The 15,816-nt window shown below is 46.6% G+C and overlaps 2 protein-coding genes across 2 annotated transcripts; one reads left to right on the forward strand and one right to left on the reverse strand.

The window, feature by feature from the left end:
* Window positions 1–5,060: 5,060 nt before the first annotated feature.
* On the reverse strand, window positions 5,061–7,862 carry L3040_004746 (uncharacterized protein; the record flags this gene model as incomplete). The annotated part of the gene is made up of 4 exons (XM_007291116.1): window positions 5,061–5,821; window positions 5,870–7,338; window positions 7,450–7,620; window positions 7,693–7,862. 4 exons carry the CDS (start codon window positions 7,860–7,862, stop codon window positions 5,061–5,063), a joined length of 2,571 nt encoding a protein of 856 aa, XP_007291178.1.
* Window positions 7,863–12,677: 4,815 nt separating this feature from the next.
* L3040_004747 (uncharacterized protein) lies at window positions 12,678–14,881 on the forward strand (the record flags this gene model as incomplete). Its single annotated transcript, XM_066156322.1, has 8 exons — window positions 12,678–12,785; window positions 12,847–13,069; window positions 13,150–13,245; window positions 13,331–13,501; window positions 13,638–13,926; window positions 13,980–14,319; window positions 14,421–14,585; window positions 14,714–14,881. 8 exons carry the CDS (start codon window positions 12,678–12,680, stop codon window positions 14,879–14,881), a joined length of 1,560 nt encoding a protein of 519 aa, XP_066011738.1.
* Between the last annotated feature and the right edge of the window lie 935 nt (window positions 14,882–15,816).

Consider the following 15,816-nt stretch of genomic DNA (forward strand, 5'->3'; position numbering starts at 1 on the left):
AACAAAGAGAAAAACATGTATTCACCAGAACGATTCTTGCTCACAGCTGCGGGCTGCCTTGATTACCCCAGCCCTACCGCTCTCTTATTCATACTTAATCAAGTATTAGGCGAAATTCAATACAGTGACCTAATTATCCATCTCAAAGCAAGATATTCCATCTGAGAAGCAATACCGGAGTCAGCGTCTCTCCTATATATTTCCTTCTTCGCCGAAGACTGATTCCTCAATCGAGTCGCCAACTCGCTGTATCAGCGCCTTGGTGCCTCGCCACCTGGCAAGGGGAGTATTTATGAGTCTCAACCTTTCAAGTTGGGGAGGATTCTAGAGTAAGAAGGACACCGTCTCTGCTACCCCTCTTATGGTCTGATAATATTGGCCGGCAATGAGACGTGCATACAATCTCCCTGATCGAATTTTCTTCCAAATGAAAGAAGAATGTAAAGAGAGGGAGGTATCTGCTAGGTAAGCTATAAACTAAATGTTGGCAGCTTAGTGGTGACAGCCAATGGGATCTTGGCAGTAATCAGAACGGATGCGTGCGTAAGTATCGTAGTGTCTTGATAGTAATGGTGTAAGAACTTCAGGGTTTTTCTTAAGAAGTTAAGTAGCTAATAATAGTATTATTATTATTGTTACTGTTGTTACTGTCGTTGGTATTTTTTGGCTATTTCTTTTGGCTGTTGTTTGACTGGGAATCAAAAGGACTATAGGTTCGGTCCTTGCATGTAGCACTACTTTTATGTAAAAGAAGGAACGCCTTGTGTAAAGAGGATGATATTTTCAAGTTCTCCTTGGTAGGAGAAATCTATGTACCCCTTTAGCGCGCACGTGCGCCTGGGAGGCCTGATGGCCTCAGACCATTACAGTTAGTTACTTTTTCGAATTTAACAGCTATCGCAAGTATTCAAAAGAAAAAAATACTAGTCATCTAATGCAACTGAAACTTCGAGTTGATAATTAATTCAAGCTATTTATAGCTACTAAAGCGCGTCAACATGTTATCGTGTTTGTTGTTTGCAAATAATTATTAGATAAAACGTTTTGATTTTGCGAAGCATGTGGTTTTTTAAGGAGTACTAAAGCCAGGTATCCCTGAGCTATAGAATCCAGAACGCTGATCAAATTCTCTAAAACTATGAATAAAGATGATGAACTTCAAAGTAAAAGACGTGGTGAAAGAATGATGCAATACTATTCCATGAGCAGTCCTTCTCTGCCGTTCCTTTTCCATCGTATTCTCCCTCCAGAGATCCCTCTCCTTCTCTCTCTCTCCGCCTCTTCTCGCTCGCCTTCTTATACCATATTTCTCGCCTGGCGAACTATAAGTACTGTTAGTTAATAGGTGAGTAATATTAGAAAACTCGATAAGAATTGGCCATGGTATTGCCTAGTGAGCCATGTAAGGCTCCGGTTTAGTAATGGTTATAATAAAATAGAAAGGACCGATAGCACTGTATCAGCCACCGATATGACTTATTTTGAATGCGTTATATACTTTGCCAAAAAGAGGAGCTTTAAAGTAAGATTTATAATGGTGGTGTTAAGTATTAAGTATTATGAAAGTAGTGTTAGTAGCGATAGTCATAACAGTGATAGTGGGCAGAGGATCGCTAAAGGGGAAAGGAAAAGGAAAGGAAAGCAAGACTAATCAAGTACTATACTCGGAATAGAATATAAATCAAGACAGAAGAAGCCAGCCTGCCTACTTACTGCTTCGACCAGGTCACAATGGCTAGTCCGGGTCACAATAACCACTACACTTGCACGCGTAAATGAGCTGCTACTGCCATCCTGATTGTGGTCGGGGGGAGGATAAGGAGGAGAAGAAGAAGGAGTAGGGCTCACCGTCTTTATATACAATCCATGAATACATACCTAGCCTTAGTCTCCTGTGAATTCCAAGAACTCAATTACAACGAGTAAACGCCTAGGAGTTGCAGTCGCATCTGGAGGTACGTACCTACCTACGTACCCCTTTACGGCCCTTAATATTGCCTCAGAGGCGTCAAAGGTTTTGGCTCTTATTTATTTTCTTTGCTTACTCCCTCTTCCCGCCCTCATCTTTAGTCCTGTAGTCCCCAGCGCTTACAATGGGGATCAAAACTGCGCAGCCTTCTGGTGCAGGCCCTGCCCTAGAGCACAGCTTTAAATCGTGCACAGTCTTCCGTCAGTCGCCTACTCGCGTCTCCTTTAAGCTTGGAAAACCTAGAGGAACAGGCTTACCCCCTGCTGGCCAGAAGTATAGATAAGCCTGCTCGATTCGAACCGGTGACTACGAGTAGGAGAGAAGACAACACTTCCGGACGATGATAGCAATGATGGACTGACAACTTCTCCTCCTCGCTCTTTTACTAGAGCAAGCCTACACAAGAGGTACGCATTCCTTCCCAGAGAAGAATAAATCCTCTCTTGGGCTGTTCATGCACGCAGCACTGCTACCAGCTAAGTAGACCCAAAAAACCCCTCCTCGACTGGATCCGAATTCCTCTCCTCTTATTCTCAAGTTGTGCATGGAACGCATGGAATGGTTTCTCTTATGACTAGAACCGGAGAGTGTTAATTTATGCATTCTCCAACAATGTGAGATCTAGAGCAATACTTCCTTCCACACGTCAATACGCAGCACACTCAAAAATCTATCCACCATTCACCGAAACGCCAAGGAATTTCCCAGTCTTTACTTACCGGTACTGTACCACCTGCAGCTTCACCAGTACAGCATGAAGTCTTACCGAATATCCCGAAAAAAAAGGTACTTATCATTAACATAAAAGCCAAGGCCGAAACACACAGAGAGAGATCGTCAGGAAACCGAATCAAGAGCCCGATCACACTTACGGCGAGATCTTGCTCTGGCCCGATAATTCAATAGCAGTCAGTAGGTATGACCATACTGGACCTCAGTCCGAAACACATGACAGCATCTTCCGAATCCGAATCCAATTGAAAGCTACCATGAAGCGTGCGTTCCGCAAGAGGATTATATAATATATATATATATATATTTATATTGGCAGCGAGAAGAATAAATGACAGTATCAAAGCCCAGGAAACTCTTGACAGCGGAATGACGCACAAGGAGTACCCTTATAGGAAACACATACTTCTCTTTCGACGGCGCGAGATGATCGTATCCTTTCTATACCGTCACCTCATACGTGAGTGCCGCATCTATCTACGCTTCGATCAGAGTGATTGATCAGAGGTCTAGAACCCTACCCGATTCGTCTTATGCTACTGTATAGAAGTAGCTCAAAGAGAGATGAGGAAGTGAGCAGCTCCTTTTCATTCCTTTCCCGTCCCCCCCGCACCCTCTCCTTTTTTTTCCTCCTCTTTCTTCTTCTTGTTTTGTTGGAAAAGTAAACGGCATCACAAAACGAAGACTTCATCATGAGAAACAAAACAAAACAAAACGGATTACTAAATAGGAAAGCTCGCGATTCCAAGAGAAAGACCACAGGCTGACGATCGATCGTAGGAGGGAACGCTCAGAAGAACCGAACTGGGATAAGGGAGGGAACTACCGCTAACCTCCCCTCCGTATACAGTATCAGTGTATATATACCAAAGACAGGGATGGGATCCAGGTATCTTGCCACCCTTCTGCGTATACCTGTTTATCATCTACACGTGACGCTCGGCTCGGTTGGCCCCACTACCATGGAAGTCAACTTGAGCAGCGAAATAGTAAAATTGGAAATACTACTACTACCTACCTACCCCTCCAACCCCCCCTTCACATCCAAAGTAAATACAGTAACAAAAACAAGAATTTGAATAATCCCATTCCCAACAATCAAATCTTAGCAAGTCCCATCTCCCCCCCCCCCCCCCCCCCCCAACCCCTCCCTTCACATCCAAAGTAAATACAGTAACAAAAACAAGAATGAAAACAATCCCATTCCCAACAATCAAATCTCAGCAAGTCCCATCTCCCCCTCCCCTCCCTCCCCCCAAAACCCCCTTCACATGCAAAGTAAATACAGTAACAAAAACAAGAATTTAAATAATCCCATTCCCAACAATCAAATCTCAGCAAGTTCACTCCCCCCCCACAAGGCCCCCCCCCACAAGGCAAATCAAACCAAACCATCGCTCACCCCACCTCACCCTCCCTCACCTCCCTCACCCTCCCTTACCTCCTTCACTTAACCTAACCTAACCTACCTAAATTAATCGTAGCTCCACCATCCACTTTCTAACCCCATCCAAGCCCCCCCTTTCCCCCCTTAAAAACACTCTCTCTAATCCAATCCAATCCACTCCCCCATAAAAAAAAAAAAAAAAAAAAAAAAAAAAAAAAACAGCGAACCTTTATCAACTACATCAGATCACAAATCACCTTCTTATTTCTAATATATATACACATATACACATATATACATATATACATATTTATTTATATATATATACAAAATAGTAAATATATAAACACATACATACATAAACAATCTCGCCACCCTATCCATCTGATCCCGATGGGCTTCATCTACACCCATCTGTCTATATCTTTATCTGTATATACCTACCTATCTATATCTTTATATATATATACCTATCTATATCTTTACATATATACCTATATATATATACAGTTTAATGTATAGTTCGCCCTAGAGGTTGCTTCATCAGATACGCCGTTAGCCGAAAGAAATCTTGCCGAAGCGAAAAGCAAAGAGAGACAACGAAAAAGGAATTGAGGGTGCAGGGGGATTCAAATAGAAAAGTCGGCATATCGTTTCATTCATTTCCAATTCAACACTACTCTATGGGTATCTACGTTTCCGCCTTAGCCAAACTCGCAAGTATTTCTGTCCTTCCATATCAAGTGCGCTCAGCCGTCTCGAGCGATGCATCCATGCAAGCACGCATCCATTCATCTAAGCCAAATGGGCCATCGCGCAAAAACATTATGAAATCCATCAACTCCCATTCCGTCGGAAAGGTATTGGAGTGCAGGGATCCTCAATTAAGTAAACAGCGAACTGATATTCACCATCCTCTTCTCTCTGACTACTTTCGAGTTTTGGTACGTAAAGTCAAAGAGACCCTGCAGATCAGTAGTAGATCTTCGGGCTCCACAGAGGTGGTCTCGCGCCCTCGGAATCCCACGACAGCTTGTTCTTCTCATCGAGCATGCACCCCTCGTCCGTGATCGGAATGACCTTCGCCGTGTGCGAGATCTCCTGTCTGGAAATCCCAGACTGATCCCGCGGTATCCACAAGAGAGGAGTGGGAGAAGTGACCGAAGGGGGGTGGTACGCGTTGTTGGCGACCGTTTCCTCGTACAAGTTGTCCGGGTCCAGGAGACCGTGGGGCACCAGGCGGCGGAGCGTCGCGTAGTCGGAGTAGATGTGCGGCTTCAGGAACTTGGAGATGAAGTTGGGCTCCTTCTGCGCTGCTGAACCTTCGGTAATATCTCCTCTCTTCTCCCTGTCTGCCGATGCAGGGTTGGCAGCTTCGATGGATCCACGGAGGAACTCTTCTTCGGCTTCGAGGGACTTGGGAAGGTTGTAGAGGAGGGGGCCGAGAGCCTGGTTCAGCGAGAAGTGGAAGAGGACGGTGAAGACGAGGAGTATGACCATCAGGATGAGTGGGCCAATGGTGGTGGCGATCGAGAAGAGACCGATCAGGCTGATCTCGGCAAGGTAGACGCCGGTGAGGAGTTGTTGAAGTGCACGGGGGTATATTAGACCCTTGGTGTCAATCTGGGAGTCGGTGACGAACAGGATGTTGTAACGGAAGGCGAGGTAGAAGAGGGACATGCCGATGGTAGCAAAGCCGAGAACCAAAGGTGCAATGCAGGAGTAGACGATACCTGAAGGATTGTTAGACCATACTCGACAACTCTTGGCATATTCCTTACCAATAACGGCAATGTTAGTGAACACTGGCAGGGTGCTTCCCCATGAAATGGCGCTGAGACCGGACCACTTGGTGTACATCTTTCGAGGGGTATTCGCGAGAAACTTGTAGATCAGGGTGAAGATGACGAAGCCTACGACTTGAGACAGGACGCTCGCGGCAACCGTCAGACCTTGAACGATAAAGTACGAGATGTAGAAATTTGATGCCGTTGGAATGCGCTCGGCGAGTAGAGAAGTGATGCTGCCGGGGTCATTCTGGAGTTGCTTGATTAGCGCAGAAGCAGATGCAGCGAGCGTGACGACCAAGAACACCTGAATGACCTGGAACATGAAGTAGGCATTCTGGGTGAAGAGTTCGACACGGGATGTGGATGGCTCTCCTGCGAGTTTTCCGCATATGCGCATCACGACCGGAACCAAGGACATGAGGATAGCGAGCAACACCGAGGGCAACAGTCCGCTGATGACACCCATAATCACGGTGGGGATATCGTCCAGCCATTGCAGCCACGAGTAGGACTTGAGGTACGTTATATTCGAGACGAGACCGACAAAGGCAACGGGGATGGCCCAGAAGATGATCATGGCGGTGATGAATCCGATCACTACAATCCGGCGAATGACCTTCTGCCACCAGGGAAAAGCCAAGGACTTCCAGATCACTTCGTTGGGGTTGACGCCGATGTATCGTGGAGACATGTGCAGAGCCTGGTGGTGGGAAAGGGTTTGGAAAGCCGCCTGAGCATCGGATTGGCGGGCAAACTCGATAAAGACACCTCCCACCGCCTCCGTCTCGCCAGCCAGGTACGCAGCTTGCGCCGCATCGACCTCGGGGATCAGAGCCTCCAGCCGGGATCGGCACCAGTCGATAGTGTCGACCTTCTTTCCCACCAAGCCGAACTTGCCAAGCTTGTGAGTGGGTCGCTTCTTCTGCGGAAGCCAGCGTGCCGCAATAGATCCCGACTCGGCATCTAGAGGTGTTTCGAGGAGTTCCTCCTCAGGGTTTGGTGCACCGTTCTTGAGCGCCTTCAATCTCTCGGCGTTAGCGAGCTTAATAAGCTTGATTTCCGCAGCCTCGAGCATATAGGCGACCTTGTCACGTTCCTCCACCAGTTCATCCACGGCCGTGGTGTCGGCCGTGATCCAGATATTCTTAACCGAGTCCCCGAAGACCTTGCGGAGCCTCGCCTGGTCCAGGTAGGGCTCCGGGACGGAAGTAAACAGCACCGTCCGGGCCGAGATGCGATTCGCATAGACTGGCGAGAGGAGGAAGGCCTGGCGCAGATTGATGTAGAAGATGCTTTCGCGCGTCACCAGGAAGAGGACAAAGCCAAAGAAAGCCCATGCGGCGAAGCAGTGAGCGAAGTACTTGTATTTTCCATTGCTCGCGTTCTTGTCGACGTTGCTCATGGAAAGCTTGTCCAGCTGCTCACCTCCTGCCCCACCAGTGATATTAATGGGGAACAAGCTGTGTCGCGAGTCAGCGAGTCAGTCAGTTAGCGAGTCAGTCAGGACTCAAGAGTCCAAAACCGGTTCGGCTGTTTCTGGAGTGGGTGGTGGTGGAGGAGGTGGTACGTACATCGGCCAAGTGATGCAAGAGCCCACGAACATGATAAGCACCGTCATGCGCAGGAATCGAAGAAAGAGGTAGGCATCGAGGGATTGATGTTGGAGAGCGTAAATGTCGGGGATCTTCCAAAAGGCGCGGAACCAATTCAACAGTCCGTTTGGCAGCGGGGCAGTGCGTTCCCTGATGGTGTCAGTGGTTGATTTTCTCATCAAATGCAAAGGTATGCTAGATATACGCATTGAAGATACATACTCCTCACGCAGAGTCCCGAGGTAGGTCCTGGGGGCGTAGAATCGACGCTGGGTCTTTCGCAACACCAAAAAGATGAGGAAGTAGACAGCAGCGATGACGGCGGTTGGCACGAGGGTAGCCACCAGACCCGAGAGGGAGACATTGTCGACGTTTTGGTCGGGAGTGCTCATGCTTGCGGAGGGTGAGGAGGATGAGATGGGTGAGGAGGGTGAGATGAGGTGAGGTGAGGTGAGGTGAAGATATCTCCTTTCAATCTCGAGAAATCGAGAAGTAAGAGCCCGGAGAGGTGGACTTGCAGAAAAAGGGAAGAGCAGAGAACGAAGGGAATTATGTAGGTGGATCGTGGTGGCTGATGATGCCAAGGGGGCAGGGGGGCAGGGGGAAGGACGTGGATGGGGAAGGGATGAGAACGCGCGGGCCAGGTGCTGTCTGTCCCCCGTTGCCCCTTGATAAAGTTGGATGGGAAGGTGCGACTGACAGAATGATTGGATGGTTAAATGGTTGGATAGCTACATGATTGGATGGCTAAATGATTGGATAGTTAAATGGTGAAATGATTGGAAAAATGGTTAAATGATTGGATTATTGGATCACTGTACTCTATCTCTGGCACTCCACCACCGAGGCCCCCCCCCATTGACCAATCGGCAGCATGTCGGCACCCGCTCGCTTCAGGACGATGGGCTGACAGCAAGTCTTGGAGAAGCTTGGCCGGCCAACGCAAATAAATCTTAATTACTGCCAGATTCCGTACACCAGAGACATATGAACATGTGTGTGTCTATATATAATCAACTCCAACAAGGAGGACGAGGTGAATCTCGAAATCAGGGAAAAAGCGAGAGAAAAGATTCATCACGGCCGTTCCGCTGTCTTGCCCCGGACCCGGACCCGGGACCTGGGACCTGGGACCTGGGACCTGGGACCATCCGTCGAAGACCAACGCTAGGTGTGGCTTCAGCCACCGCTATACAGAAAAGAGGTCCACCTAAGAGTGGGAAAAGAAGAAGAATCTTCGTCGAAGAGATGCGGAAAGTCTATATACTTCTTACGTGCGGTATCTAGTGCGACTAGGAAATGGTGACGTAATTAATATCGGTGCTTCCTTCTACGAACTCTCTGCTATAAATACCAGAGAACTCCGCAAGTTGACGCACCACAGTACTACCTAGGTACGTAGTAAGTACTGTACAGCCCTACGGAGTACTACTACTACTAGTAGTAATTACCGCCTGAGGGTCCGAGGGTGGCTCAAAACTTCAAATCTCCACTTTAAACCCCCTGGCTTCTCAGCCCTCGGGCCTCGGGCGGTAAGAATGTACGTAGTACTACGTGCTACTACTTACTACCGGTAGTGCTGAGTAAAGGGCAAGGAGCGTACGTAATCCCGAAGCGAGCTCGGGTGTTTTACTTCTACAGTACTACTTACCAACAACGTACGATCGATACGCGTAAGAGTAATGCGTACGTTTTCAAAAGGCTTGCTTATTTGTATCGTTTGAAGTTCAGAATAACAGTATCTCTCTGATCTTCCATTTTTAATCCATCTCGTTGCGGTCACTTAAACGTGACCTCTATCCACATTAATCATCCTTAATAACGTGATCCAATCTAATTTTGGATTAGCGAAAGGGATATGCCAAAGAAGGCGACGTGCTCCATAAGCCAAGTTTATAGTTCAAGTTTTCGAAACCTTGGCAACCGGAGATCGAGAGTAATCGGATAGCTTTTTAATGAGGAGGCCTCTCAAGCTCTTGGTACAAGAGACCTTCTCAATTTGATAACGTGATCATTAGCACTCAAATTCGTGCTTAGGTATCTTGTCTGCTAAGTAGTATCCTGTAAGATTTGTAAACAATGATAGCGGAGGCAATAGTAAGAGGGAGCTGGGTGCGAGTACAAGCCACATTCCTTAACTGGAACTCGGGTGTTCAAGGCGTTTTTCGAAGGCATGGCTTCTACCTATTATTAAACAGGATTTGTAGTAGTAGTAGTAGTAGTAGTATTGTTTTAACGCCTGCTGCGAGTCTGAAAAAGGAGTCCGACTTACCACCTCCCTAAGGCTATAATGGCGTGCCGGCATTAGGTCCCACCTATAAGCAGGAACAACCTCATCCATAGTACACTAGAAGCACTCCGCAGAAGCAGGTGGTATCCTAACTAATTGAATAGTTTTTTAAATACAAAGTCTATCTACACCGATAAAGTAAAAACCCGTAAGAAAAAGACCAAATCGATATAAAGTCTCGGGTCTCTGACCCCGCGGTATTGCAGCTTTAATACTACGTATATCTTAGTGCTTTTTGTTAATAGCAGATTTGGTTAAGAAAGTGTTAATTGCTGCGGTCGCTTCTTATTGCGATTAGTTATCAGCAGCTCGACACACCGTCTTTCCGACCATTTAATCGAATATCCGATTAAGATCCTTTTTTCTTTTTCTTTTATTGTTCGGCTTTTTGTATTCATGATCGATTATAGTTGTAAGTGTCCTCGGGCCAGCCTCTACTAAAAGTTTCTCTACCGTATAGCAATCCCGAGAGTCTCGAAAGCTAGGCCGCCACCGTATCTACTTCGTTTTTTTAGCGTTTTTATATAAATCGATCGTAAATACCGCTTATCGTGTCGAGGTCGAGAAAAAAGGGTCGAATTTAATCGTTAGATAAAGTCATCGAGCTGGTCGGTAAGATCGGGTTCGAGTTATATACGAAAAAGTATATTGTAATACTTATTCCGTATCTTTAACCGTCGTTCGTTCCGTCGGCAGATACGAAAAATACGGCTAGCATCAGAGTGCATCGCCTCGATTACCTTTCGAAAAAAGTACGTTTTCTAATCGGCTTTACGAATATTATTAAGATTATCGCAAGTTCGTAGCTAGCGCTACGTACAAGCTCAGAAATCCGTCTTCGCTGGCCAACAGGATTTGTAGGAACTCGCCATTAAAGGGGAAAGTATTCCACAAGCTGTAAAAACGATATCCTCAATCATTATCAATTGATATTCAAGAAGTATAATAGTTGACGCGATCAATCGTGCAGTTGATACGCGTTAAGATACCGGGAAAAGGAGCGGGGATAGTCACAAGTCGCGGGCGCTGTTATTTAAGATTCTGCCGCTTGCTGTTAATCATCGAGAATCACGTGGCAATCACGCTGTACTCTGTACGTCATTTTAAAGTTCTGCTACCCGTTACCACGCGCACTGTTTAACTAAGCAATCAATCACGTTCGCTTGAAAAGTTTATTTGCACTTTCTTATAATACCTAACCTAGCTCCGATGCAATCACAACAACAGCGATAACAACAACGATAACAACAACGGTAACAGCAGCAACGATAATAACGACAACAACAACGATAATAAAAGCGATACTAATAACAACAACAATTGTAACGATAATTATAACAATAACAAAAATAACAATAACAATAACAGCGATAATGACAACACCAATAACAGCAACAATAACAGCGATTACAACAACGATAATGCCACAAACAACAACAACAACAACAACAACAACAACAACAACAACAACAACAACAACAATAACAAGGTTACAGAGATTCAATCTCGATTGCTCTCTGCTGACCATTGCACAAGCAAGATAAGCACGAGGTATCCATACTCGCTTTGCATTAGTGATTCACATAAGGCTCGCAACGGAGACTCCATTAATTCTGCTCGGTTGGTTATCACGTCTCTCACACTTGGCTCTCTCTCTCTGTCTGCATTTCCTCGTCTTCACTCGCCTCGCTCACAAGAATCTTGATCTTCTTTTCACCTACCTTTGTACCTATTTCCTACTCTTTTTTATGCCAAGCATCTTCTCAGTCTCCTGGTATTCTGGGCACTCCGTTCATGCATACGTCGTACATATCTTCAATCCGCGAAATCCGAACAAAAAGACACCACGCAATGATTTTTTTCTTCAAGCACGTGTATACTTTTCGCGCCTGGTGTAGGTGTATTTTCGTTGCTTCGACAGTTCTTTGGGATCGAGAAATCTCTTGTTGATAGGGAGGCTTCAAAAGTCAGAGGGAGTACCGTAATACTCTTGGTTGCAAGGTCATCCATCGGCTCCTGCGGAATCTCTCGTGTTTTGAGACAGCTTGCGATCTTCTATGACGACCTCAATTCCTCTTCAATCGTCTGATTGTACGGTGTATACTCCGCATATGCTACCGTCTTCTCTTGGTACTGCGTTTTGCTTGCATGCATGGTGCTCCTCAGCACGCGAGCCTGGATCTTCAAAGGGGAATTATCGCAGCGATGTTTAGCCCAGGTGAGTAGACTACGTATGCCTCCGCGATACTGCACGCAAAAGCAACTTCCCCCGCTGTCATGCGTATCCTACCCACTCTCCCTTTCGTATTTTTTTCGTATTTCTGTCGTATTTTTGTCGTATTCTTTTCGTTTTTTTTTCTCGTATTTTTTTCGTATTCTTTTCGTATTCTCTCGTATTTATTTCGTATTCTTCTCGTATTATTTTCGTGTTCTTTTAGCAAGCCAGCAACTCGTTGACAATATACTGCACGAAAAGCAATACCCACCGCTGCTACTGTATCCCCCCTTTTAATACATGGGGAAAGTAGAATTTGGCATGGGCTCTTACTAGGGCTTAAACCAATCAACCAAGGAGTAGTATTTGGGGAGGGGAATAGTATCATGCGTCTATCCACTCTCCCTTTCGTATTCTTCTCGTATTCCTTCGGCAAGCGCGCCAATCGTCAACAGCACGTCCGAACGTAGGGTATCGATCCACAGATCGCCTGTGATAGAACGGTGGCCAACGAATGTGTGAAAGATAGCAGCCGACAGCTTGCCTTATTGGCGCACGATTGACTCTTGGGGCTGATCCGAAGTCATAACACAATGTAGTTGAATACATATCTGAGGAAGAAACCCGCCTTCCATCCTCGCCATCAGCTCTTTTTTTTTTCTTTTTTGGTCAAGCTGGATCATGTCTTCGGCGACCTCAAACATGACTTCTTGGGCAACCTCAAACATCATGTCTTCAGCGACCTTGATCATGGACAACATCAGGGACAACTGCAGCGTATCCGGACTGGTGGCGGGTACAGCAATCGCAGTAAGAGAACTCGGCAGAAGGGAAACCGATGCTCACATTACACTTGAGCTAACACGTCCAGTACATCTCCTACTCGCTCCTTACAGCACTCTACAATCTCACTCTCCACCCGCTTGCCAAATACCCAGGCTCCAAGCTCTACGGTGCTTTCTACTTCCCCGCCTATTGGGACATTTACCAGGGACACGACAGTGAGATATACAAGCAGCAGCACGAGAAGTACGGGCCCCTTGTGCGCGTGAGGCCCAACAGGTTGTCTTTCAGCACCGCGCAAGCTACCAAAGGTAACCCATGAGCCTGCGAGCCACCATGTGCGGTGGCCCAGTAGAAGTTCGCTCGCTCGCTTACTGACCCACCACAACAGACATCTACCTTACAAGACATGCAAACAATTACACGCTCGCCAAGGACCCCGATTTATTCTCCGAACCGATCGAAGGCACCCCCAGTACGCTTGCAAGTAAGTAGAGCCCAAAGCCCAAGAGGCTTAACGGTCTATTCTTCCTCTCTGTTTGCCTTATTGAAATCATGTGTGTGATTTTCAGATGTCGATGCCCAGAATCACAAGAGACAGCGACGCGTGATAAGTCATGCCTTCTCAACGGCGGCGCTACGGGATCAGGAAGATATTGTGCACCGGTATACCGATATGCTCATCTCGCGCTTGCACGAAAAGGTCACCGGTCCGGAGAAGGGAAAGGTGGAAATATCTCTCTGTAAGTCCTGCCCCCCCCCTCGAAAGATTCCCCCTCCACGCATCGCTGGACGTGGGCTGTCTAGCTGTGCATTGCAATTCTCAGTGACCCCCTTTCATTATCTGCCCGGGTTACTTTCTGAGTCGACCTCCCCCAGGGTTCAACTTCATGGCATTCGACATCATCGGCGACCTAGCATTTGCCGATCAGTCTCACTCCCTCGAGACAGGCGAGAACAGCTCGTGGATGACAGCCTTATACGAAAACCTCTCAGCTTCCATGTTCCTCCGCGTCTGCAGAGCGTACCCGCTTGCCCACTTCGTCGTGCAGTCCATCATGAAACTAAGCCCCGCCGTCGCGTCAATAATCTTGAAGGTCAAAGACGATTCGACGAGCAAAATGATGAAGCGGTTTGAATCAGATACAGATAGGAAGGACTTTACTAGGTGCCTATATCCCATCATCCTGTTCTCTTCGGGGTATAAAGCTTACCAAAAAGTCATTTCTTGAAACACAACAATGGGCACATGACAGTCGCCGAGCTCACCGCGAACGCTGATTTCTTTATGATTGCCGGCTCGGAAACCACCGCAACCCTCCTCAGCGGCATGTTGTACCTCCTCACACAGAACCCCACAGCATTTAAAAAGCTGCGTGAAGAGATCGATGCCAACTTTACGAGCATGAGCGAAATGTCTTTCGTCAAGGAATCTCAGCTACCATACCTGCACGCCTGCACTGAAGAAGCGTTGCGATGCTACCCCCCGGTCCCCCTCGATCTCCCACGTGTAACGCCCCCCCAGGGGGCGGTCATCGACGGCATCCACGTACCAGGAAACGTGAGTATCAAAATAAACATTCAAAATGATTCCCCCCCCCCCCCCCCCACCCCACAAGAGAACACACACACACACACACCTCCCTCTAACGCGAAGACCAGATGTCCGTGGGAATCCACCATCTGAGCACGTTCCACTCGGCTCGGAACTTCAAGAACCCAATGGAATTCCACCCGGAGCGCTGGCTCGGCGACAAGGAATACGCGGGCGACGAGCTGGCTGTGCTGCAGCCCTTTTCGATCGGTCCGCGCAACTGCCTGGGGAAGGTAAGAGTTTTTTCTGTTCTTCTTTATTCTCCTTCTTTTGCTCTCGCCGATCCGCTTCCCACGGCCTCACACAGGCAGCAGTCGCAGTCGCAAGTCGCAAGTCGCAGCAGCTAACAGGAGCCGAAAAGGGCCTCGCCTACGCGGAAGTCAGAAGCATCATGACGCGCTTGTTGTGGAATTTTGACGTTGAGCTTTTGCCCGAGTCCAAGAACTGGATGGTGGGTCAGAAGTCGTTTGGTCTGTGGAAGAAGGGCCCGTTGTGGGTGAAGTTGTCGGTCAGAAAAGATCGACGATGAAGGGAAGACGAGTATAGATGGGGGTTTGGGTTTGGGTTTGGGTTGGTTTATTACTCTACCTACTTACTCTGGGTCTCGTTTGGTTCAACACCAAAGTTATACGTACAACCTGGCTGCCAAACTCAGGTTGTACAAACCCTTACCTTACAGGGAGGTAAGGGGTTTGTTAGATCGGTCAGCTAGTCATCCTATAACAATCACTTTTTCAAAGACGGTCCCAAGGCCCCGGAGATTGGCGTAGTCAGTCAGTAGATATCACTTCAGGTTTGTGTAAAAAAAATTTCTCTTCAGATTCGAATGAATTCCGAAAATATACGATTTAAAGCTGTTCGATTCGTAACACTCCCTCACTCACTGATTTTACGAAGAAGAAGGTCTAATTAATAACCGTCTCTCTCTCCTAAGAAAACAGGGTCAGAGAGAGGACTATTGAAATAACCATAGCCCCTTTTACTTGCTAAAACCTGATAATTCAAAAACAACGTTCTGGTTTCCGTCAAGATAGATAATCTTCGGTTACCTTGAATTTAATTCGAAAGAATTGACCGACTTGCTGTAGCAAGTCGGCACCCACCAAGGCGAGACAGTACTACTACACCACCTATCAAACAATAACTACTAATATAAACAATAATATATATATATATATATATATATGCCCGTACCAAGCATTACTTTATAAACGTATATTAAGAATATAAAGATACCTTTAATTGTGATGACCCGATATATTAAAACATAATGAGAATATGTCTAAAAACTGTTCCAAATAATTCAATTTTACTTTGTCTGCTTTGAATATATTCATGACCACAACCTCAGTTTTTTTAGAAGAAAAAAAAAACGTCCCATAAATCGAAAATAAATAATCTAATATAACATGTTACAAAAGGTACTAATGATTAAATAGAAGTTGACAATGATGCACGTGTTCC

This window comes from Drepanopeziza brunnea (genome assembly GCF_022702325.1).
Source record: "Drepanopeziza brunnea f. sp. 'multigermtubi' strain 214-2 chromosome Unknown ctg7, whole genome shotgun sequence".
Taxonomy (NCBI): domain Eukaryota; kingdom Fungi; phylum Ascomycota; class Leotiomycetes; order Helotiales; family Drepanopezizaceae; genus Drepanopeziza; species Drepanopeziza brunnea.